The 23,435-nt window shown below is 50.3% G+C and overlaps 2 protein-coding genes across 5 annotated transcripts; both read right to left on the bottom strand.

The window, feature by feature from the left end:
- Window positions 1-188: 188 nt before the first annotated feature.
- On the bottom strand, window positions 189-5,248 carry MAZ (MYC associated zinc finger protein). 3 transcript variants are annotated; one of them, XM_077141265.1, is made up of 6 exons: window positions 5,161-5,248; window positions 4,449-4,535; window positions 3,503-4,365; window positions 3,062-3,125; window positions 2,611-2,782; window positions 189-1,285 (listed from the first exon to the last, which is right to left on the bottom strand). In XM_077141265.1, exons 1-6 carry the CDS (start codon window positions 5,194-5,196, stop codon window positions 1,134-1,136), a joined length of 1,374 nt encoding a protein of 457 aa, XP_076997380.1. In that variant the 5' UTR covers window positions 5,197-5,248; the 3' UTR covers window positions 189-1,133. The 3 variants fall into 3 exon arrangements, with proteins under 3 accessions (XP_076997380.1, XP_076997379.1, XP_076997378.1); XM_077141263.1 differs by lacking the exon at window positions 5,161-5,248 and adding an exon at window positions 1,596-1,820 and having other exon boundaries at window positions 1,177-1,285; window positions 4,449-4,692; XM_077141264.1 differs by lacking the exon at window positions 5,161-5,248 and having other exon boundaries at window positions 4,449-4,691.
- Window positions 5,249-6,004: 756 nt separating this feature from the next.
- On the bottom strand, window positions 6,005-21,557 carry KIF22 (kinesin family member 22). Of its 2 annotated transcripts, none has more exons than XM_077141261.1 (14): window positions 21,452-21,557; window positions 13,291-13,486; window positions 11,996-12,123; window positions 11,749-11,903; window positions 11,313-11,522; window positions 11,002-11,232; window positions 10,736-10,889; window positions 10,493-10,628; window positions 8,440-8,608; window positions 7,779-7,947; window positions 7,336-7,403; window positions 6,373-6,588; window positions 6,218-6,277; window positions 6,005-6,131 (listed from the first exon to the last, which is right to left on the bottom strand). In XM_077141261.1, the coding sequence occupies exons 1-14, from the start codon at window positions 21,546-21,548 to the stop codon at window positions 6,084-6,086; spliced, it is 2,037 nt and encodes a 678-aa protein (XP_076997376.1). In that variant the 5' UTR covers window positions 21,549-21,557; the 3' UTR covers window positions 6,005-6,083. The 2 variants fall into 2 exon arrangements, with proteins under 2 accessions (XP_076997376.1, XP_076997377.1); XM_077141262.1 differs by lacking the exon at window positions 21,452-21,557 and adding an exon at window positions 21,307-21,426.
- Between the last annotated feature and the right edge of the window lie 1,878 nt (window positions 21,558-23,435).

The raw sequence follows: 23,435 nt of genomic DNA, 5'->3' as shown, positions 1-23,435 counted from the left end.
CACCCTTATCTGGGCTGCAGCTGTCCCCCCCCCCCCCACTGGGGTGGAGGAGCCAGAGCCAGAGCCTCAGAGCCTCAGCAGGCAGGACCGAGACTGAAAGTGACACCCAGCCAGACCAAAGAAACTCCTTGGGGGTTGGAACCAGGGGTCTTGGTGCGGGCAATTCATTGAAACCAGAGCCTGAGACAGGTTTTTATTTAAAATTTATTGTAATGGGATTCGCGCAAAGGGAGGGAGGTGTAGGGTGGGGAACATGCAGGGGACACAGGAACACGATGACATGGCCAGGGCCACAGCATCTATCGTGAGGAAGAGGAATGAAAAGAAAAGGCCAGGGCTGGAGCTGGGGTGGAAGAGGGAAGGGGGAGACACTGCAGCTGCATTCCCCCCACCCCAGGAAGCACCTCTAGTCCCTGGATCCCCCCACTTATCCTGGCCCCCTAAGAGTCCATCTCTTTTTCTGCCTCTGGCCCTAGTGGCTCCTTTCTTTGCTCCCCCAGACTTTCCCCCTCCCCCAACAGATTCTTGAGTAGGGGTGATGTTTAGGGCCTGACCCTAAACAACTCCACCTTGTGAAGGTATAACCTTTGCCTTTCCTGCTTCTGCCCCTTTACACATCTGGCCTTTCCCCCTGTCTGGGACAGAATCTTTGATTCCCCTCCTTCCTCTCCTCCCTCCCCCTGAAAAAAAAAAAAGCACCAACTCCCCAGGGAGGGGCAGCAGACAGTAGGGGGGGAGGGGACTGGAAGGAGGAGAGCAAGAAAGACCACTGAGGGAAAAGGCTCTCAAATCCCTGGGAGGGCAGGGCAGGGGATCACAGAGGAGAGCGGGGAAGGGCAGTGGCCAGTCCTGTCCTCTGCCACCCCTGCCCACTGTCCAGGGGGCTTCAACACAACCAAGGGGACAGGTGTGTGTGGGGTCAGGTCTTATAGGGAGACGAGAGGAGTAGGAGAAACAAATCGTTAAAACCTAGTGAAATCCCCTAAGAAAACATGTCTTTCCTCCTTTCCTTCTGGAGGCTCCTTGGTTGGTGGGAGAAGTAGCAAGGAGTTGGTGGGAAGAGAGGGAGGAAGAGGAGAGGGTACCAAGGGACTTTCCTCCACTCTTCCTTCTCCCCCCCACCAACTTGGAGCTCACCAGGGCTGGGAGGGAAGTGGCTGAGAGCTCACAGGCACCCCCTCGGCCCCGGAGAGGGAGCCCACAGCTGTGGGAGGGGCTGCCACTGCTGCTGCTGCCGCTGCTGCAGCTGCCGCCGCCGCTGCCATTGGACAGACCTCACCAGTACCTGCAGGGAGAACACAGAGATCACAGCGAGATCTGAATGGCAACAGCCTTGCCCCTGGCCCCCAGACTCCTTTCCAGACTCCCTTCCCTGGGACACAGCCGTTGCTCACTTCCTGTTTATTCCCCAGAGGCCTCGGCCTACATCCTTCCCCAGACAGAACAGTTCTCCTGATAGGCCCTGTCCCGAGGTCTCCCTAGCCTGGGTGAAGGATGGGCATCCCTGGCCTTCCTGAGATCCCCTATTGGGCCCTCTGAACCCCCTTGTCCCACACACCCCATCCCACCCCCCCCAGCCATGCCCCACGCCTTGCCTGGTGAGTGCGGGAGTCCCCCTCAGCAGGTGGGCTGTGGCTGGGGGGCGTCTCCCGGGACAGGGGGGGCGGCCCCCCCGAGATGGGTCTGCATGTGGCCGGCCAGCTGGGCAGGGGTCTTGCAGTGCACGCTGCACAGCTTGCACAGGATGCGGTCAGCCCGCGGGGCCTGGAGCCCATGGTCCTTCACCGCGTGGATGCGCAGGTATGCTGCTGTGGTGAAGCCTATGGGGGGGGGGGTGGATTGGGATGGGGGGGATGGGGGTCAGCCAGGTGGAGACCCCAGAGACGGGGCTGTTCTCCCAGGCTGGGGACGTCCTCCTCAGATAGCCCTGTCCTCCTCCCGCCACATCCTTAGTAGCCTGGGGCCAACTGTGCTACTGGGGCCGGTGGAGTGGTCCTGGTTTCTCAGCCTTGGCACCCACAGAGCCCATTGTCTGTGGTGTGAGCTCTCTCCCTGGGGATCAGGACATTGATTCCTAGCGACTTGAGGGGAGTGACCCTCAGCAGAGACGGCTGTGTCCCCTCCCTCCAGTGCCTCACGCATTCTTGGCCCAGTTAGTGAATAAGTGAGTCTGTTTAAAGCAGTTTTCTCTGCTACTGGGGCAGGGTGTGTGCAGGTTGACCTTATCAGTGCCCTCCATTTACTCCAGGGGCTGGAGACAAGAACTTGTGGCTGTAGAGCTTACACCCTGCTTGCTTTCCCTTCGGAACTAGCTCTCTAGACTGATCCTTTCCCAAAAGAACCATGTCCCTCTCCCATTCTGCCCCCCACACACCCAGGAGGCTGGCTTTTCCTGGTAGGTGTCTCCTCCAGCCTAGACCTCTCAGAACTCAAGAGCGTCCAGTTGCTGCCAGTGCTATTTGTTTTCTTCCTAAAGCTTCCTCTAGCTGATGCCACCAGCTCTTGGCTGCAGCCCCCTTTAACCCACATCTGTGAAAAGGACTCTAGCTTTGTTCCTGCCCTCACAACCCCCCTCCCCCCATGGCCCTCCTGGCCTCCCTCAGCACGCACCTTTGTTGCAGAGCTCACAGACGTGGTGAGGGCCCTGGCTGTGCACCTTCATGTGGTCCGAAATGTACGCTGAGCTCAGCATCTTGCCACACACATGACATGGCACCTTCTCCTCGTGTCGCACTGTGTGCGCCCGGAGCCGATCCTTCGTAGCAAAAGCTGCCTCACATTTCTGGGGAGGGGGGAGGGGTGTGGGGGGGTGTCACAGGAAGAGTTAAAGCTTCCGGGAGTGGGGAGAGGGGGGCAAGAGGTTAAAGGAATCAGAGCCTTGGGGATCTTTGATCTGTAGGAAATGGGAGTGAGATGACGAGGCCTTGAAGAAGGGATGAGAAAATGGAGTGAAAAGGCAAAAAGAAGAGAGAGAAAAAGGGGGTCTGAGAGGCTGAACTCAGACAGCTACAATGAGGGTCAAACTCATGAAAACTGGGGCAGGAGGCTGTGGGCTTCCTACCTCACATTTGAAGGGCCGTTCTGTTGAGTGCACTTGTCTGACGTGACTGTTGAGGTGATCCGGCCTGGGAACATGTTGGGGGTAGGGTTAGGGCTGGGGATCTTGGAGGAGCAGGTGCCCCAAACCTGCCTAACTTCATGTGCTGGGCCTTTCCAAAGGCCCCAGCATCTAGGTTCAGCACGATGCCTCCCCTCCAGGACGCCTTCCTTCTCTGCCTACATGAAGCTTTCCCTCCACCCTGAGGACCCACCTCCTTGGCTAAGTGCCACCCCCTGGACTCTGGTAAGGGAAAGAGGCCGTCCTTCCTCTTTCCAGGGAGGTGCACCGGTTCCCCATCCTCGGGTGAGGGGCCTCCTCCCTCCACACCAGCAAAGGCCAGGCCACCTCTACTGCCCACCCCTCCCTCCCCAGCCTAGGGGGTGGCCGCAGCCCCGTGCACACCGGGAGAAGCTCTTGCCACAGTGGGAGCAGTTGTAGGGCTTGTGCACAGCGCCGTCATGTGAGCGCACGTGGTAGCTCATGCGGTCCTTGCGCTTGAAGCGCTGCTGGCACACCGGGCACTGGTAGGGCTTCTCGTCCGAGTGCGACAGCTTGTGCCGGTTCAGGTGATAGACGTCGCGGAAGGCCTTGCCGCACATCTCACAGGCGTGGTTCTTTCGGATGCGTTTGCCCGAGGCAGTGGTGGTCACCACGCCGCCTGCAGCCACGGCGGCAGCTCCACCACCGGTGCCCGCTTCTCCCCCTCCACCGCCGGCTCCGCTCAGCTGGGGCACGCTCAGGAGACTCAGGGGCACCATGGTGGGCATCTTCATTGCACCCGAGGGGACTCGGCCTGCCTTGGCTCCTGTATGGATGGCCTCGTGCCTCCGGAGATTATAGCCGTTCTTGAACTCCTTGGCGCACAGGGCGCAGATGTAGGGCCCCTTGCTCTTTGTCTTCTTCTCCAAGGCAGACGCGACAGGGGCCACGGCGACCGTCGAGGTCGGGGCTACGACGGCGGTGGCCGCGGCTGCGGCCGCGGCGATGGTGGCTGCAGAGGCAGGGGGCGCGGCCTCAGCCGCAGGCGCCGACACGGGCGGGGGCGGCGGAGGGGGTGCCGGGGGCTGCTTCAGGGCCGCTGTGTCCACCGTGGAGGCGGTGGCCGGGGCCGGGGGTGCGGCGGCGACGGCGGCGGCCGCGGCCGCAGCAGCTGCAGCAGCAGCGGCCGCGGCGGACTCCTGGGCAGCGGCGAGGACCGGGAGCAAGTCCACCTGGAGGGGCTCGGCCGCCGGGGCCTGAGGCGTGGGCGGGGGCGCCGGCGCGGCCTACGAAGACAAGGCGCCGTGTGGGCCGCGGCCGCGGGTCGGCGCCCTCCCGGCCCGGCCCACCACGGCCGGCCCCTACTCACCTGGAATGGACTCTGGGCGCAGCCCTGGGAGGCAAAGAAGCGGGACTGGAGCTCAGCCCCGACCTGCAGGGGGTTCTGGGCGTGACCCTGAGGTGGCGGGAAGGAGTTCATGAGGCCGCCCACCCCCCGAGAGTCCAGGCCCAGCACGGGGAAGGGGGGGGCCAGAAGCGTGCAAGGGAACACGGGGAACATGGTCTCGGCCGCGGTGGGGCCCGCGGGGCTCAGCGAGGGCCGGGGGCGCGGGCCGCGCGGGGCCTGGGCTCGGGGCGCCGCCCCCGGCCGGCCGGGCTGGGCCGCGCCGAACGCATGGCCCGCGGGCCGCCCCGCCGCCCGCGCACCCCGGCCGGCGGGAGGGAGGGAAGGAGGGCGCCTTGCGGGCCGCGGAGCGCGGCGGCGACGGCGCCAGCGACGCCCCCTGGGTGGGGGCGGGAGGCCCCGCGGGGCCGGGGGCCGGGGGCGGGGGCCCGGGCGGTGGCGGCGGCGGCAGCGGTTGGAGCCTGGCGGGGCGGGGTGGGGGGAGCGAGGGAGCAGCCTCGGCCCCCGCCGCGCGCGCGCCCAGCTGGCGCCTCGGGGAGGGCGGGGGAGGGCGCGAGGGAGGGAGGGGGACAGCTGCGCGCGCACCGGGCGCGCGGAGGGGGGGTGGGACGGGCGGGAGGGCGGGCAGGAGTGGGGGTGGGAAGGGGGTGGGGAGGTGGGGGGAGGGGGTTGTTACCTGGAAGATGAAGCTGCTCCAGTTGCCGGGATCCATGGCGGAGGGAGGGAGGGAGGTGGCTCGCGCTCACCCTGGGGCGGGAGGAGGAGGAGGCGGCGGCAGTGGGGGAGGGGGAACCCAGGGAGGAGGCGCGCGGGGCGGGCGGGAGGGGGGGAGGAGGAGGAGGAGGAGGGTGGGGGGAGCGGAGTACACTGCGCGCGGGGAGGGCGGGCGGGGGGCGCGAGGACACACAAGAGGCTCGAGCGGGCGCGAGCGCGGGCGCGCGCGCGCGACCAGCGGGAGGGGGGAGGCACTAGAGGGACTCTGGCGGGAGGAGGGACGCTGGAGCCACCCAAGCAGCCCGAGTCGCCCCAAGCGCGAGACCCCTGAGACGGCCGCTGATTGGCTGGTGATGGCGCAGGTGGTGGGCGCGCGGGAGACAGGGCGGCTTCTCTCTTTCCCCCCTTCAACGATTCCGCCCCCCCCCTCCCGCGGCCGTTATTTCGCGCGCACGCGCACAAAGCCGCTGTCGTTGCTGAGCGGGAGAATGGGGCCGCGCGCGCCGGGAGTACGAATGGGGCGGGGCTAAGCTGTAAGCGCGCGCCCGTTCGTCTAACGGTCGTCGGCCGAAGGCTTCGCTTTAGCTTTTTGTCACCTTTCGGCCACCGTCCTTCTCCCCTCCCCACCAGAGAGGTTTATTTACAATTTTCTGTGCTGGTGCGTGGTTTCCTACTAAAGATGGCGCTGGAAGGCGTTCGCCCGCCGAGCTAGCGGACCCCGAGGGCAATTACACCTGCTCCCCTCCCCCATCCTTCTCCTCCCCAGCCCCCCCCCCGCGGTTCCAAGAATCAGGCTGAAACACCAGAGTAAAAATTGTATTTACATAACACGCGATTGTACAAGAATAAAACAAAAAGGCAGAAAGTGAGTGGAGGAGACAGCAGTCAGGAGGAGCCGCAGCGCTGGCCCGCGGCGAGGCCCAGGATGTTTGCCTGCAAGACAGGAGGGGAGAGCAACGCTTGAGTTGGGGATAGGGCACAGGCCAGGGGGAGGAGAGGGCACAAAGCCGTGACCTCACCTTTAGGAAGGACTGCAGCTGTTTCCCGGAAATGCCCTCCACGCGTTCCAGGTCCTCCACCTGGCAGGACAGCAACGATGGGGTGTAGGAGTGCCAGGCTCTCCCCTCCCCCCGAATTCCGACTGAATGCCAGGCTGCCCTCCCTTGGTCTTTACCTGGCTGAAGGGGCCGTGGAGCTCCCTCCAGCCCACGATGAGCTGGGCCTTTTTCTGGCCAATGCGTTGCAAGCTGCGCAGATCCCGGGCTGAGCCTTCGTTCAGCAAGTCTAAGATTTTTTGGCGACCATGGGCCAGCAGTTCCGGGCTAATTTGCAGCTCCCAGCAGTCCTCACCATTCTCCTCGGACTGCTCTGAGGCATCCAGGGACTCCAGCTATGAGGCAGGGGTAGGTGAGTGGCAGAAATGGTAGGGTTTGCCGTCCAGCCCACTGCTGCGATGCACTTTAGACTCCTTTGCCAAGATTAGGAACCTGGCAACGGCTCCCTCCCACGCCCCAGCCTCTTTTTCCCTTCTATCAAGTGTCTGTCCAAAAAGCTTTCCCTTTGGTTATTCTCTGGACTAATTCTCATTCTATATGACTTAGGAAAGTGGTCATCGTTGTTAAGGAGATTAAGTTAATGAATGTAAAGCACAAAGCTTTTTGAATCTGGTGCCTCATCTCTAGAAAAGCAAAGAATACCTTCTTAACTCTGGGGAAGACACACAGGAGAAAGTTCTCAATAAATTACACCCCCACCCCCACCTCCAGTCCTACCTTGCCACCTCAGTTTTCCGGTAATTCTTTTACTGCTGTTTTATTTAAGCGCTTAGGTCATGTTTTCTTAAGTGGGTTTGGGCCCAGGCTACACATTGTTACATAGCTTCTAAAGGTGAGAGCTATCAAAATCAGATAGTGGACATGTACCCTGTGCTAGGAAACTCCATAGCATTGCATTTCATCCTAAGTGTCCTGTGAGGTACCATCACAACATATAGAGGGTAAGCATGTTACACGAGTTGTAAAGACCTGGTGTTGGCCAGGTGTTGTCACTCCAAGGCCAGTGTTCTTCCCACTAGTCTCACTACCCCTTACTTCTCTTCTAAGCTCTAAGTGTAGCCCAAGCCTCCAGCGACTCTCACCTTCCTCTTCCGGCCTCTCTTCTTCAGGATATGGATCTCGGTATTTGGGGATGCTGCCTGCTCTTGAACTGAAAGCAAGAATTAGGGAACTGGAGTCAGGGCAGAGGCCACTTTCACCCTCTCAGGTAGCCAGCTAGTTCTCCCATTTCCAATTCCCTAGCGCCCTTCCACCCTGAGTTGCTGTGTTTCCCCACATCCTTTCCAATACCTGTATCTGATAGTCATCTCAATTGGTCTTGCATTAAAAGCAATCATGCACTTGTTTGGCTACCCCACTGTACTAAACACTGCAGGGGGCAGAGCACCTAGCTCTGCTTCAGAGACTATTCACTCCTCTCTGGAGCTGGCATATGGTGGGAGGACATGAGTGATGGTCTGTTGAGATGTCCTTAATACCACTGTTCCAGGATCCCAGTTATCTGAGCCCCTGGAGCTATACTTACTTAGTTGTAGGGGCATCACCACAGCCTTTTTTAGAGGCTTAGCGACTGTGACTGTGCGGCGGGCAAGGGGACGGAGCATCGCAGGAGAGCAATTTTCCTTTTCCTTTGGATCTGCAGCCTCTTGGGCCAGCACCTTGGCCTCTAGTTCCTTTTGTTTCATTTTAAGCCTCTATTGGAAAGGATCAAAGAGAGATGTGCTTCAGACCCAGCTTCAGGGTAGCCTGAAGGGCAGTGTGAGTTAGGAGGATGAGTGTATAGGGCTAGAACCAAAGGGAGAAACTACCAGGAGTTAGCTAAGGGCCCAGTATAACAGGGCATTTTAATGATCAGAGCTGCCCAGATGGTAGAATAAGCCACTTTGGAAAATGTTGAAGGACTGTTAAGCAGAGTCCTGACTTAATTTGAGCAGTTTTAGGAAATAGCAATATCTAACATTTGTTCTTCTACTTGAATTTTTTCCCTCTCATTTCCTCACATCTGACCTCATCTTCAAAGTTCAGCCACGCTAAGGATATTCAAGCAGAAGCTGGAAGACTGAGTAGGTGTTGGGTGAAAACTGGATTATAGTCTAGCCTTTCAGTGTCCTTTCGAACACTGAAAATTCTAGGATTGTTTCTCAAGAGCAGTAGGAATCCCTGCCCCCAAGATCCCCAATACTAACCTCAATCTCCAAGTCCTTCTCCTCCACCGTCTTCATGAGCACCATCCGCTCTCGCCTTGGGGTGCTCAGCAGAGGGGTTCCCTGGCTCCCCTGAGAGCCCAGCAGACGATCCAAACTCAGGAGGCGCTCCAACATAGCTGGGTCCATGTTGCTTAGCTTCTGCAAGGGGCTGAGGAGATAGAGGAAGTGACTCTCCACCTACCTTCTCATCTGCACCCCTACCCCTCACCCCCAGCAGCAGGATTCCCTAATGTCTTAATCTGGTTTATCCTGTGGTTCCAGAATCCCTGTCAATTTGCTGGGCAAAGCTGAGGAAGTCACCCACTGTTTTGAGTGCAATGTCTTCAGTTAAACGAGGACCAATCATCACCTGCCCTAGTAACCTCTATGCCAGGGGATGATATAAGGACAAGCATTTAATGAACACCTGAGTGCCAGGTATTAGGGGTCTACAACATTGCTCTGCCCTAGAGATGATTACCATCTGACAAGGGAAATAAGAGACTATGATAAAGAGACAGCTAGGGCTGAGTGCCTGTCCATTTGAAGGAGCCACCAGGGAAAGCCTCACAGAAGAGGTCATCTTCAACAGGGCTTTGTAAGTCACTGAAGACCTCAAATAGCAAGCCTTTATCACGTGGGCAGTAGGGTAGGCTTGTTAAAAGCAAAATCCTGACAATCTGAGCTGAGTTTTATTACATGGAAAACCGAACACTTGTCCCTTCTGCCTGGGATTTTTCTCTTTCACCTTCACATCAGATCTCAATTGTCTTTCAAAGTCAGTTTGATGCCACCTTTCCCATGCTGCCCAGATGATTGTGTGTCTTACTTACTACACTGTGAGCTAGCTCCTTCAGGGCAGGGACTGTCCTATCTTTTGTGTGCAACTGCCTGGGAAGAGAAGGAGCCGAAAACAGGTAGATGAATGCAGGAAGCAATTTTTTCCTTCTTGGCTCTAATTCATCCTGCAGCACATCCTTCCTTACTGCATTCTGTATCATCTACCTCACATCATCCTCTTATTTCCTCCTCTGCTGAAAAGTGAGCCCCCCTGTGGTCAGGGGCTCATTAGGTCTGATGTGCCTCATCCCTTCCCCACAGGGTCTGTCGGCAGAGAGCCTGCCTGTTCATATGTAATAGCATAAGGGTGTATAGCTATGTCTAAGTTTGTGCACATAGGAGAGGGGAATGCTGACAGATGGCTTGGGAAGGATGAGTTGGGAGATGGGATCATGAGTGAGCAAGCACCTTTTTTGTGAGTGGCTTCCTTCCCCAACTACCTAGTGCCCCTGGGGCATGGTATGCTAACCCTGGGCCACCTCAGGTTCCCTCTGTTCAGTTAGGAACTATGTAGCTTGGAGAGGTTTTACCTGGCCTGGGGAAGAAATGGGGCAAAGTTAGAATTGCACCTGACTCCTTGGACTCAGGGACAATCAGGAAGACCACTGAATACAGGAGGCCTAAAAATTAGCGTGTACTGGGCCCTGGGTGGGGGTGGGGGTGTGACTATCAGAGCTGAGAAGGGAGGCTACACAAAAAGGGACTTAATTTAGAGATGCTTTGTTTGGAATGAATAGAAACAGGGCAAAGTCAGGACAGTAACGGCTCCTTAGAATTATGGAGAGGCTGGACACAGACAGAGGGGTCTCAGTGAGACATCTCCCTCCTTTGTCTCTTTGCTCTCATCCTCTGAACCTGAAAGATCTAATCAGATTACTCTTTGAACCAGAAGTAAAAGTGTTGGTCCTTGAAACAACTGCCCCGAAATGAGGTTTTACTGACCCCATAAAGGGGCTGGAAAATGGAAAGGGAGGGAGATAGGAGCCTGAGGGGGCCTTTGTAGGTCCCCAGGCAGTAGCACTTGAGGGTAGAGACTGAACTTAGCACTTCTATCCTTGTAAATTCAAGCAAGTACAGGATTTCAGTAAATTCAGTGGAAGAGATGCAAGTTCACAGCTTTCTAAGCTCAAGGGTCTACCAGGCTAAACTCACTGCACATAACCCAGACAGAACAGGGAGAGGGATATACCCAGGTCCCACCCCCTCTGCTCACCTCAGTTTCTGGGCAGCAAAGGCTGAAGCTGTTAGGGGCTCAGGGCTCCCAAGCTCCTCCTCCCCAGGTCCTCGGGCTCTTTTTGCCTCTGATGGGCCCAGCAATTCTTTCTGAGACAACTTAACAGGTGCCAAGACTAGAACCAGATGGGGAGTGTCAGCCTCTGTCCTGAGGCTTGGTGGCTCAGCAAACTCCCCAGTCATCCAGATCTGACCTTTCCACCACTGCATCCCCTGTCCTTACCATGAGACTGCAGACTCTCATTTGTAAAAGGCCGGTTGATCACCTCCTTAGAGCGGGCAGCAAAGTTGAGTGCAGTGACTGTGTCCAGGTAGAAGCGTCTTTCAGGGGCAATGTTGGCAATGAGGATGCTGTGTGCTGAGCCCCCCAGGGAGTCCTGAGGAAGGGAGTTTTGGTGGGGTGCCATTCCTTGACTGCCATCCCCAACACCCTAGTAGCCCAAGAATGTCTCCCTCCAACCCTTTTTTCCCTGAGATGTGTGCCCTGACCTGCAACAGGCGAGTGAGCTTGCTGTCCCGGTAAGGCACGCGAGGAAGGCCCTGGTTCAGCGCGTCCACCACCTTGCCCAGCACAAAAAGGGAGGTGTTGATGGCTCCACTCTCCTTCAGCCGCAGGCCCTTGTTGCCTGTCCGCCTGTTGTCCTCTGAGCCAGCCAAGTCAATCAGGTAGAGTTTCCCTTCCCGCTGGCGAAAGGGAGCCAAACGTTCCCGTTGATCTACCTGGGGGTAAGAGCAAGGGTCCTGGGCTTAGCTTAGTCTTTAGGAACTTGCATGTTGTCACCCCTGTTGATGGACCTCACCTTGACCAGAAGCACAGCATGACTGCGGGAGGAGCGCTGGTTGAGCCGTGTGGCTCCTACAGTCCGATTTCTACTGGCTGGCAGGAAGTGTCGCTCAAAATCAGCAAAGCTAGTGATGGCCTTTTGCATGAGGCCTGGAATTAGGATGTTTCCCCGACAGTCTTCTCGGATCACCAGGTCTCCTGAAGCAGGATCCAAAAGATCTAGGACCTGATTGGGCAGTGAGAGATAGGGCCAATTGCCCATATAAAGGCTGCTTATTTCCTGGAACTAGTCTAATTTTTTCTGTCGGATTCTCAGAGTTGTACTATCTGCTACCCCAAGCTCCATCTTTCCAGGTTTCACCTTCCCTCCTTGCTAGAGCAGAGTCAATTGTTCTAAACTGGGTCTTACTTGGACCCTTTGTCTCTTCCCTCCACCCCAAATACAGCCTTACCTTTTCCTGGTAGATCTCTAAATAGGACATAGTGACTGAGAGGCACCACGGCCGGCCCTCAGCGCCCTCTTCCCTCGTGAGCTGCAGCAGGTCCATGAGTGCCCGGGGAATCACCCCAGGCTGCTCTGGGCTGCCCAGCATTGTATGTGTCTTTCCTGGGGAAAGAATAGTGGAGAAAGCTATGAGGTTTTCCTCCCTGCTCCCCAACTTTCTCTGATCCATAGCTGCTCCCATCTGGCTCTCTAACCTGCGCCTGTGGGCCCATATGCAAGCACACTGGCATTCTGTCCCTCCAGCAAGTGCCTTAGGATAGGCTGCACTGAACCTGCATAGATGTCCTGCTGGGAGCTCCTCTCCCCATAGAAAGCATCAAACCTGCAGGTAGGAAGAAAGAAGAGAATTAATGTGTGTCGGGGGATGGTGGGAAGTCCTCATTTTTACCTAGCCCTTAGAGGATGATACTGGCTATGATTTTAAAAGCAAGACCTCTGGCGCTTTTTCTGCACCAAGATCTTAGAACGAGCCCACTGAACACCTACTTTGTCTTAGTGTTCAAAGACATTTGGTGCTAGGGATGAATCTGAATATACCTGCTCTTGGAATTTTTGCAATCTAGAGGGATAGTTAACTATATTGTGCTATAATGCAGGAAACAAAGATGTGCACACACTAGAAGGAGTGTGCTTCAGGGAAAGGGAGGATTGGGGGCAGGCTTTGATAAACTAATTGCATGTAGAGGGCTCAGCTCAAAGCACATTACATCTTAGATGAGGAAAGAAAGACTCCAGGTAACAAGAATAGCACATAGATAATACATGGTGTAAAAAGGCCAGGTTTCCCAACCTTTTTCACCGTACAGCATATACAGAAAGTACTGGTGGAGAAGCTGCAGCATAGGCAACAGCAAGGGCTTTAGTGTAAATGGAAGGTAGTATTTGTTGGGGGAATAGGCTGGAAAGAAACTGAAGCCAAATAATCAAAGATCTATAATGAGTTGGAAAACTTTTTCTGTAAAGAGCTAGGCTTTGCAGGCTATATGGTTCCTGTCACAAGTTCCCAATTCTGCCATTATAGTCAGAGTCTAGCCATGATCAATACGTAAGTAAGTGAACATGGCTATGTCACTATAAAACATTACTTACAAAAATAGACTTCTGGTCAGATTTGATCACCTCCTGGCCTAGAATGACAGGCTAAAGAGTTTGGACTTAAGTTACTCCATCTAGGTTCCCTGTATACCTCTGCTGCTCCTTTTCCCTCTGTGCCCATCTCCCTCACCAGAGGGGTTCAGCCTTCAGTGTCTTCACACTGGAATATCCTACAGGGTGCCCTGCAGACAGTGGATACCCATGAGCATTTCCTGAATGAACAAATGAAGGTAATGGGGAACTAATTGAAGGTGGTGTGCTAAGAAGGGAGCATGGACCCTAGGGACATGGGTTTGAGAAACCATTTCAGCAAGTGATAATAATGAAAGCAGGACTGGGAAAGGAAGATGAGGGGGGTGGGGAGGGATGGGAGGAAAAATAGCCTGAACCCTACTGGTATTTGAGTGTCTCTTGGTGGTTCCTCCAGTTGGCGATCTCTAGAGAGCAGCTGTCCAGACCTCGAACACAGGGGATATCATTTGCTTCTGTTGTTCCATCCACAAATGGCCGTAGTCGCACAGCCACCCGTACTCGAGCTGGAGGCGGACGCCGGCCAGGCCCCACCTTGCTTAGCCGACAGCGACCAGCTCCTAGAGGAGAAAAGATAAGTTTTAGGCATGAAGTATGAAGGAAGCACAGAGGAAGTAGGGACCATATTTGCTAAGAAGTAAGGGTAGAGGTCTTAGAGGAAGAGGTACTTGATTTAGCTAAGCTCTGAAGGATAAATAGGAAGTTGCCAAACATTCCAGGCAGAAGAAATGGCGTGTGCAAAGGCACAGAGTTAAGGAAGTGCAGCCCCTCTGGAGACCTGGTGAGGCAGGACTATGTGTGTATTTTGTTAGGGAGGCTGAGCAGAGAAGGGCAAGATGGAGAAAAAAGGTGAAGCAAATACATGATCTCAGGCAGGGTACAGTGAGGGTTTGAGGAGAGAAATCATATACAGGTTGGGGACTACAAGTCATATTGTGTACTTAGAAATCATTAACATTTATTAAGCCCTAATGCCAGGCACACTTTAATCTTCATGGTGTCCCTGTGAGGTAGGCTTTATTAGTCCCATTTTACCAATGAAACAGCTCAGAGATGTGTAAGTATTTTACACCTAGGGCCTAGAGCCATTATTTTATATCATAATCAACATTTTGCTGTTATGCCTTCCAAAGGAGGAATGGACAAAACCTACAATAAATGAAGCAAAAAAAGCCCAAATCTCAGTATGCCTGGCGACCCCCATAACCCTGACAAAGGGACACAAGGACTGGGAAGAAGGCCTGGACGCTGGGCCCTGAGGCGCCTTCAGGAGGGTCGGGGACCACAGTTTACTTTGGGGGAGCTATTTCTGCTGCCTTGAGCCCCTCCAAGCTCAATCCCAGTTCCTTTCCTGTTCTACAAGTAGGACCAGTATACTGGTATAGTGACGGTATAGTATACACAAATAACCTAGGAGATCTTATTAAAATGCAGATTGGACTTCAGTTCCTGGGGTGGAACCCAATATTCTGTATTTCTGACACTGCTGGTCCTGGCTTTGAATTGTAAGGATGTAATAGTCCATGCTCCTCCCGGGCTTGTCTGAGGATTAAAAGAGTTGCCATTTACCCCCACCAGACAAAAACTGCCTGACTTCTCTGTACCTCTATTTCTTACCTGGTGCTTATAATACATACTCATGTACGTATACACACAGACACAGGCACATGCACGACAGTTAACAGCAATTTTCTCTTGATGGGGAATTATATGGGTTTTTTTGTGTGTTAACCAATTCTGTAATATTTGTACTTTTTAACAATAATGATATAAATTATTTTTATAATCAGAAAACACAATGAAGATAAAAAAAACAACAACAACAAAAAACCAGCCTCTTATTTTAGTAAGGAAGGACTAAGTGAGTTGACCAACTCTTATCAAGAGGACACCATACTACCGTCTACAGTTAGTTAATAACAGAATTCAAACCTAAATCTCTTTGCCTTCAAAAACCTATGCTTTTCGGGGCGGGCCGCGGTGGCTCAGCGGGCAAAGTGCTTGCCTGCCATGCCGGAGGACCTCGGTTCGATTCCCGGCCCCAGCCCATGTAAAAACCAAACGAACAAACAAAATACAATAAAACAAGAAAATGTTTAAAGATGTTTCCCTTTCTTCCTCCCTTCCTTCCTTCCATCCTTCTCTCTGTCTTTCCTTCCCTTCCTCCCTCTCTCTAAAAAAAAAAAAAAAAAAACCTATGCTTTTCAATCAATGTGAGGGAGGGATAAGGAGAATGGTATATATGAGTTTCTTTTCTTTTTATTTCTTTTTCTGAATTGATGCAAATGTTCTAAAAATTATCATGGTGATGAATATACAATTATGTGATGATATTGTGAGTTATTGATTATATACCAAGAATGGAATGATTATATGGTAAGAATGTTCGTGTTTGTATGTTATGGTTAAAAAAATTTTTTTAATTAAAAAAAATCTGTGCTTTTAATGAGAATGGCTTATTGCCTCCCTATTATGCACCAACTAGGAAAGCTCCTAGCAGCCTGATCCTTCATGCTGGTGATAGTAGCTGGTTGCTGGGAGCCACAAGCCTCACAGAAGGCAAGAGGCTGCTGTATGTGGCCCACACAGAAACAGCAAGATGTAGACAGACACACCAATTACCCTTGCAAAGAATCTTACACAGAATTAAGGTCAGCCCATAAGCAGGTGGGCTGCTTTAAAAATGGAGCCTCTGTACCTTCATTTGACAAATGGGCATATTTCTAACTTCATAGTTTACAAGGCACTTGGGCCTCTAGTAATCATTTGATTTTCACAGTAATCCTGAGAGAGGAAGCAAGCAGGTAGAAACTTGCAGATATACATACACAGGTTCGAGAAAATTGAGGTACAAAGATGTTCACTGACTTGTCAAAAATGTAAGGGAGCTTCTCCCTGCCCATCTGTCCCAGGTTTGTGTGTGTGTGTGTGTGAATAGAGAAAGTTGGCAGATGTAAATGCACTTAAGATCAATCCAAGGGGAAGGGGAAGTCTGTGGTGAGAGAGAAAAGAGTGCAGACTCTGGTTAGACTGGACTGGATTTAAATTGCAACTGACAGTAGCTTCTGACTTGGACAAGTGACTTTAACATCCAGGTGCCTCAATTTCCTTGTCTGTAAAATAGAAGGGGATGGGGCGGACCTTGTGCAGATTAAGAGAAGTGACAGGTGGTTCAGTGGTAGAATGCTCACCTTCCATGAGGGAGACCCAGGTTCGATTCCCAGACCATGCACCCCCAAAAAAAGAAGTGACAGGTAAGATGCCAGGACAGTGACCAGCACGTAGTAGATAGGTACCTTATTCAAGGTAAGATGGCCTGGGTTCAAATCCCAGCTCTGCTGCTTATCACTAACTGAACCATTTGGGGAAATTATTTTCCATTCCTCCATTGCCTCAGTTTCCTCACTTGTAAAATGGAGGTAAACGAAAATATTTATTCATTTGGCTGTTAGGGGAGTAAATAAGGTAATCTATGTAAAAGTCAGAGATCCATGTAAAAGTCAGAGGCAAGTTCTGTGTGATCTTAAGAATGCTACTTAACCTCCCCAAGCCCCAGTTCTCTTTGTAACAGTAACAACAGTATGTACCTTCATAAGATTGTTGAGGATTCAAAGAAATAATGTATATACAATGTATATATTTCCTTACTGCTAAACCCAGTGGGAATGCTCAGTCCCTATCCTCTTTAGCTTCCCAGCAACATTCAACACTCCTGATCTGCTCTCTTTTGTGAGATACACTTTTTCCTTAGTTTCCATGCTATCCACTCTCTTTATTGTCTTCCGGGCTCCGTTCACTCTTTCTCAGTTTCTGGCTGTCTTAATGTTTTACATAGGATCCTTCTCTTCTCTTTGTAGGCCAATTTCTCAACCTTGGCACTTGATACTTTGGGCTGGATAATTCCTTGTTGTAGGGGCCTCTCCTGTTCAATTGTAGGATGTTTTGCACATCCCTGGCCTGTACCCACTAGATACTAGATGCCAGTATCAACCCCCCAGGTTGTAACAACTCAAAATGTCTCCAGACATCACAAAATGTGCCGGGGAGGGGGCGGGGGGGGCAAAATCACCCTACTGTTGAGAAACATTCATATCCTGGGCATGGGTCACCTTCTCTCTCTTATCTTGAATTACCATCTAAAAGCTGATGACTCCTAGTCAGCACCACCACATGAGATCTCTCTCCTTGAACTGCAGATCCACATTCCCATCTGCTGCTCAGACATCTCCTTAGATGGTTCTGATACCTCAAAAACTCTACATACCATAAATTGAACCCTTTCTCATCTCTGCAACCTTATCTTCCTTCTGTGCTCTTTAATGTAAATGAATGGACAACCCCAAAGATGGGAGTCTATCTTAACTCCACCTTCATTCACTGTCACCCCCTACATCAGCTAATCATTAACATCTGTCAAATCTACCTTCTTAAATAGCTCTTAAATGAATATGCTCTCTGATTTCACTGCACTATCTTTGCCCAAGGTCACCATTATTTCACAGGAACTACTTAACAACCTTCCCCCTGGTCTCCCTGTCTCCAGTCTCACTCCCACTTATTTTAGTTCCTACAACACACAATATTCCTTCACTCTTTGGGTCTTTGCATGTGCTATTCTCTCTCCCCAGAATATTTTCTTTATAACCCTGTACCCCCACTCCCCAAATGATTAAATATTTAGATCTTACTTCTTCTAAGAAATAATCCCTGTTAGACATTCTTGCTCATGTTAAGGCTCTGTTAGGTGTGCCCATGGCTCTAGCGCCTCCATCCAAGCACTCACACTCCACTGTAATGGCCCATTTGTCTGTCTTCTCCATCTGACTGTGAACCCTGTGAGAACAAGTCTTAACCTGCTCACATTTTTATCCCCGATGCCGGGCACATAGGGAGTATTTGCTGAACAATTAAGATAAGTGAAAGAAGGAACAGAAGACATTGTTTTATATAAATTGTTCTCATTAAAAAAAAAAAGTGGCAGAATAACACTCCTGTCCCTCAACTCAGTCCAGGAGAGTAGGGAAGGATAAACACACACAAGTAACTGCTTCCAGTACAAGAGTCTGTCACGTTTATCATAAAAGGAATTTGAAGTTAGGCAAGGCTTTTGGCAATTTTTTTTCTAATTTTCCCCTCTCCCACAATTTTCATGTTTCATTCAGCTTAACTTTTTTTTTAATTAAAGAAGTGAGTTGAAAAAACAATCATGCATAAAATACAAGATTCCCATATACCACCCACCACCAGCACCTTGTATTGGTGTGAAACATCTGTTACTATTATTGATAGCACTTTTGAAAATACTTCTATTTTTGTCCTCAAGGTTCATCCACGTTGTTCCTTCTTACAGCTGAGTAATATTCCATTGTATGTATATACCACATTTTGTTTATCCATTTACTGGTTGATGGATACTTGGGTTATTTCCATCTTTTGGCAATTGTGAGTAATGCCACTGTGAGCATCAGTCTGCAAATTTCCCTTCATGTCCCTTTTTTCAGTTCTTCGGAGTATATACCTAGTAGCAGGATTGTCAGATCATATGACAGTGCTATACTTAGCTTCCCGAGGAACCACCAAACTCTCTTCCACAGCAGCTGTTACCAGTTTATATTGCCACCAGCAGTGACTAAATGTTCCTATTTCCCATATCCTCTCCAACACTTGTAGACTGTTTGTTTAATAGTGGGCATTCTAGTAGATGTGAAATAGCTCATCGTGGTTTTGATTTGCACTTCCCTAATAGATAGTGATATTGAGCATCTTTTCATGTGCTTTTTAGCCATTTGTACATCCTGTTTGGAAAAATGTCTATTCAGAAGTCTTTTGCCCATTTTTAAATTGGGTTGTCTTTCTATTGTTGAGTTGTAGGATTTCTTTATATATTCTGGATATTAAACTCTTATCAGATAATGTGGTTTTCAAAGATTTTCTCCCATTGAGTAGGTTGGCTTTTCACTTCCTTGACAAAGTACTTTGAAGTACAAAAGTTTTTAATTTTGAGAAGCTCCATTTATCTATTTTTTCTTTCATTGTTTATGCTTTTGGTGTAAAGTCTAACAACCTGTTGCCTACCATAAGATTTTGAAGATGCTTCCCTACATGTTCTTCTAGAAGTTTTATGGTCCTGATTCTTATATTATTTAGGTCTTTGATCCATTTGGAGTTAATTTTTGTATAAGGTGGGAGATAGGGTTCCTCCTTCATTCTTTTGATATGGATATCCAGTTCTCCTGGCATCATTTGTTGAAGAAACTATTCTCTCCTAGTTGAGTGGACATGGCACTGATGTCAAATATCAGTTGACTATAGATGTAAGGGTCTGTTTCTGAAGTCTCAATTTTATTCCATTGGTCAGTATATCTATCTTTATGCCAGTAGCATGCCGTTTTGACCAGTGTAGCTTTGTAATATGCTTTAATGTCAGGAAGTGTGAGTCCTCCAACTTCATTCTTCTTTTTGACTATTCGGGGCCCCTTCCTCTTCCAAATAAATTTGATAATTAGTTTTTTCATTTCTGCAGATGAGGCTGTTGAAATTTGGAATGGGATTGCTTTAAGTCTGTAAATCAGTTTCGGTAGAATTGACATCCTAACAATATTCAGTCTTCTAATCCATGAACATGGAATGTCCTTCCATTTATTTAGATCTTCTTTGAGCAATGGTTTGTGGTTTTCTCCATACAAATCCTTTACATCTTTGGTTAAATGTATTCCTAGATATTTCATTCTTTTAGTTGCTATTGTAAATGGACCTTTTTTCTTTATTTCCTCTCAGATTGCTCATTACTAGTGTATAGAAACACTACTGATATTTGCTTGTTGATCTTGAATCCCATCATTTTACTAAACATTTTTATTAGCTCTAGTAGCTATTTATAGATTTGGGGGATTTTCTATATATATATATCATATATATATATGATCATGTCATCTGCAAATAATGAAAGTTTTACTTCTCAGCTTAATTCTTATTTCTCTTATTGGTGGGGAAATAGAGCCAAAGAGAACATATTTGGCCTCTCTTTACATCATAAATAAGAAAACACTTGGTGGTCTTTTCTTCCCCACCAACACCTGCAAACTCTTTTCCAACCTTTGAAACCCACTTTGAATATCACTTGCTTAGTGAAGTCCTCCCTGAATCACCATGGGTTTACTTCTGATTCAACATGGGTTTACTTCTGATTCTATTCCCTGTAGCAGTTTGTACATAGCTCTCATTGTTTCATCATATTATATCCATTTATGTGACTATCTCCTGAAACAGACTGTAAGGTCCTCTGAGGCAGGGACAATATTCATTCATATATTTTTATGTCATCTGCTGTTTGCCAGGCAAGGTGAATCTTGGGAGGGTAAGGAGAGGTTGTGCCCAGGCAACAGGAATAACTTAATGTTAAAAGCAGAGGTTCTAGAGTCAGACTACCTGAGTACAAATTCAGACCTTGTTACTTTCTAGCTTAACTTTGGCAGTGCCATGTTACTTTGCCAAGCTATTTAACCCATCTATGTTTCAGTTTCTCGTCTGTAAAACACGGACAATAATAGTGACCAACTCATAGCAATTGTGTGGCAATTAGATGACTCATCATCACAAAATGCTTACAATTGTGTCTGGCACTTGGCTAGGGTTCCAAATGTGTTTGTCTCCTCACTGTTTCCCCACAGAACAGGACAAACAGTAAGGAATTTAAGTAAATCACCATGGTGTCCACCACAAGTGTCTATCAGCATCCGCGGTCAACAGGAAGGGAGAGATCCATGTAAACAAGATTCTTAGTGTCCTAACAGCCCTCTAGCCCTTAAAAACAGCACTTACCTCCTTGGACAGAATAAAAGTAAACAATATTTCTCTTTTCTGTGGTCTCAGTGCACCTCAGACTGTCAACTCACGCCCAGCGGCAGCCCCCTCTGAACCTCAGTCCGCCCTCCTGCATCCCTCGGGGATGCCCCCCGCACCAAACACCAGTCATACACAGAACCCTTCTCCCCAAACACGCATCTGGCTCCCTTCTTTTTGTCCTTATGGTTAAAGTGCTGTCCACTTTTCCACTAGTTTACTCAAGTAGTCTCCTGAGATGGGGTCCCTGTCCCCATTTTACAGACGAAGAAACCAAAGCTCAGAAAGGAAAAGCGCCGCGAGCTCAAACGAAGGGCTTGTGCCCAGGCCGGGTCTGAACCCGGGACTACAAAACCGAGCGGAGTGCATAAAGAGAAGAGCGGGGCGGCTGGCAGCTAGCTAGCTACCCACTCCTTCCACCCCCGCCCCCCGCGCCATTCCGGCGGGCAACCGGCAGAGCCCGACAGGACTCCGACGCCTCACCCCATAAGGCTGAAGCCTTCGGCCCCCCCCTCCCCGCCTAGGCCGGCTCTGGTACCTGAGGTGGCCGCCGCCATCTCGCGTCGCCTAAGATGCGCCCGAGGTCCGGCGTCCATCCCACTCGGTCCTTTGACCCGCCTTTCCTATTCGAATTTCCCGAGGCCCCACCTTCTCTCAAGGATCCACCAATCGCAGCTACTTACCGCCGGAAATCCCTTCTTGTGGCTCGAAGTTATACCGCCCTCTAGGGGCTCGCCACTGGGTCGGGCCAGAAAAGGTGGGCCCTGGGAGAGGACGCATGCGCACTCGTCGGCCGCCCAGACCTTGACGAGCAGCCCTCGCGCCCTGGCGCAAATCTCGCGCCTAGCGTTAGTGAGCGGGGCGGTTCCGGGGCTGCTGGGCGTGTGACCCGGGCTTGAGCTTCCTTTACCTTCCAGACTTTGAGGCCTGGAATTGCGGAAACGCAGACTTTTTGCCTGATTTAACTCCCAAAATAACTACGAATTTTCCAGAAACTTACCGTAGTTGAGTCCAGGTTTAAGTATTTTAGTGGCAGGAGCGTTGATTATATAAATAAGGAAGATGTCTGGAAACCGATCATTCTACCGGAGATACTCACTTTCGACAGTTTCTTGCCTCAGAAGTTGCCTACGCGTCCGTGGGGCAGGGGTCGATTTATGGGTTGCACGTCTTGACTTCAGGGCAGTCAACGGTGCTTTAACGTCTGGTCGGTTCTGTAGATCCGACCGCGCAGGCTGCATTGTAGACAGCGGCGTTGCACTCAGGTCTTGCTGAGCCCAAGGCCACTGTGTGAGGAGTAGAGGCCAGGTGACATAGGTATCTCCTTAATGTTACTTGTCTGAGCCGAGGAGACTAGCTAGGAAGCTCCGGACAATATAAGTCAGCACTCAGCGCATGGGAGTGAGCTCCAAAGGCGTACTTGATCTCTTCCTCAACCTCACTCTAGTCTCATGTCCTATGAGTTGAACGGACTATCAAATAGTTCGATCCTTTTCAGAAGCTTAACCAGGGGTAATTATCTCATCTTTGAGCTCCTGGTAGGGCCTGGGTTTAGACATTATGTTCAGCCCTGTTAAAAGGAAACAAAAACCAGAGTAGTGGTTCTCAAACTTTTTCATCTTGGGATGCCTTTATACTAAAAACTTGAGGTCCCCATAGGTCTTTTGTTAGTGTGAATTAGATCTCTCTATAGCATGTTAAAAATTAAAGCAAGTTTTAAAAATATTAATGCACTTAGAAACTACAATAACATATCCATACAGAGAGAAAGTAGATTGGTAGTTGCCAGAGGATGAGGAAAGGGAAAAATTGGGACTCATTATAAATGGATAAACTTTTAAATGGTTAATTTTATGATATATGAATTATCTCTCAACAAATGTAACCACCAAAAATTACAAATACAAATTCATTAACATAACGTAAATGACATTTAATTAAATAAAACTATCTTCCAAAACAAAAATTTAGAAGAGCAGCATTGCCTTTTAGTGAATAGAGAGGATTCTCATGTCTGCTTCTCCAATCTGTCGCAGTATCACACACATCATAAAACCTCTTGAAAGCAATGCAAGGGTATTGTTAAAGAATACAAGAGTAAAAGTCGAAGGTTTTTTCTGAAAATAGTTTTGACCTCCTGAAAGCAGCTCAGGGACCTTCAAAAGTCCCTGGGACCTACTTTAAGAACCAGTGACTTACACCCCCTGAGGACCTCTTTTGTTGCTCAGATGTGGCCTCTCTCTCTCTCAGCCAATATGACAAGCAAACTCACCACCCTTCCCCCCTCTACATGGGACATCACTCCCAGGGGTGTGGACCTTCCTGGCAACATGGGACAGAAATCCTAGAATGAGCTGGGACTCAGCATCAAGCGATTAAGAAAACCTTCTCGACCAAAAAGGGGAAGAGCAAAATGAGAAAGTGTTGATGGCTGAGAGATTCCAAACAAAGTCGAGAGGTTATCCTGGAGGTTATTCTTACACATAATATAGATAGCACCTTTTTAGTTAAGGTGTAATGAAGAGGCTAGAGAGAACTGCCTGAAAATATAGAGCTGTGTTTCAGTAGCCATGTTTCTTGAAGATGATTGTATAATAATATTGCTTTCGCAATGTGACTGTGTGATTGTGAAAACCTTGTGTCTGATGCTTCATTTATCTACCTTAT

The sequence above is a fragment of the Tamandua tetradactyla genome, chromosome 23 (assembly GCF_023851605.1).
Source record: "Tamandua tetradactyla isolate mTamTet1 chromosome 23, mTamTet1.pri, whole genome shotgun sequence".
NCBI classification, from domain to species: domain Eukaryota; kingdom Metazoa; phylum Chordata; class Mammalia; order Pilosa; family Myrmecophagidae; genus Tamandua; species Tamandua tetradactyla.
Note: the sequence above shows the minus strand (reverse complement) of the source record. Positions and strands in the feature narration are given on the sequence as shown.

Bases quoted from the DNA above. Each gene is read 5' to 3' on its own strand.
- KIF22 (XM_077141261.1), bottom strand. From the start codon at position 21,548: ATGCGTCCTCTCCCAGGGCCCACCTTTTCTGGCCCGACCCAGTGGCGA. The intron at 8,609-10,492 runs GTGAGCAGAGGG...CTATCTCCTCAG, and splicing joins TTTGCTGCCCAGAAACTGAG to CCCCTTGCAGAAGCTAAGCA. The intron at 7,948-8,439 runs GTTAGTATTGGG...CCTTTCCAATAG, and splicing joins AGAAGGACTTGGAGATTGAG to AGGCTTAAAATGAAACAAAA.
- MAZ (XM_077141263.1), bottom strand. From the start codon at position 4,640: ATGTTCCCCGTGTTCCCTTGCACGCTTCTGGCCCCCCCCTTCCCCGTG. The intron at 4,366-4,448 runs GTGAGTAGGGGC...TTGTCTTCGTAG, and splicing joins GCGCCCAGAGTCCATTCCAG to GCCGCGCCGGCGCCCCCGCC. The intron at 3,126-3,502 runs GTGTGCACGGGG...ACATGTTCCCAG, and splicing joins TGTGGCAAGAGCTTCTCCCG to GCCGGATCACCTCAACAGTC.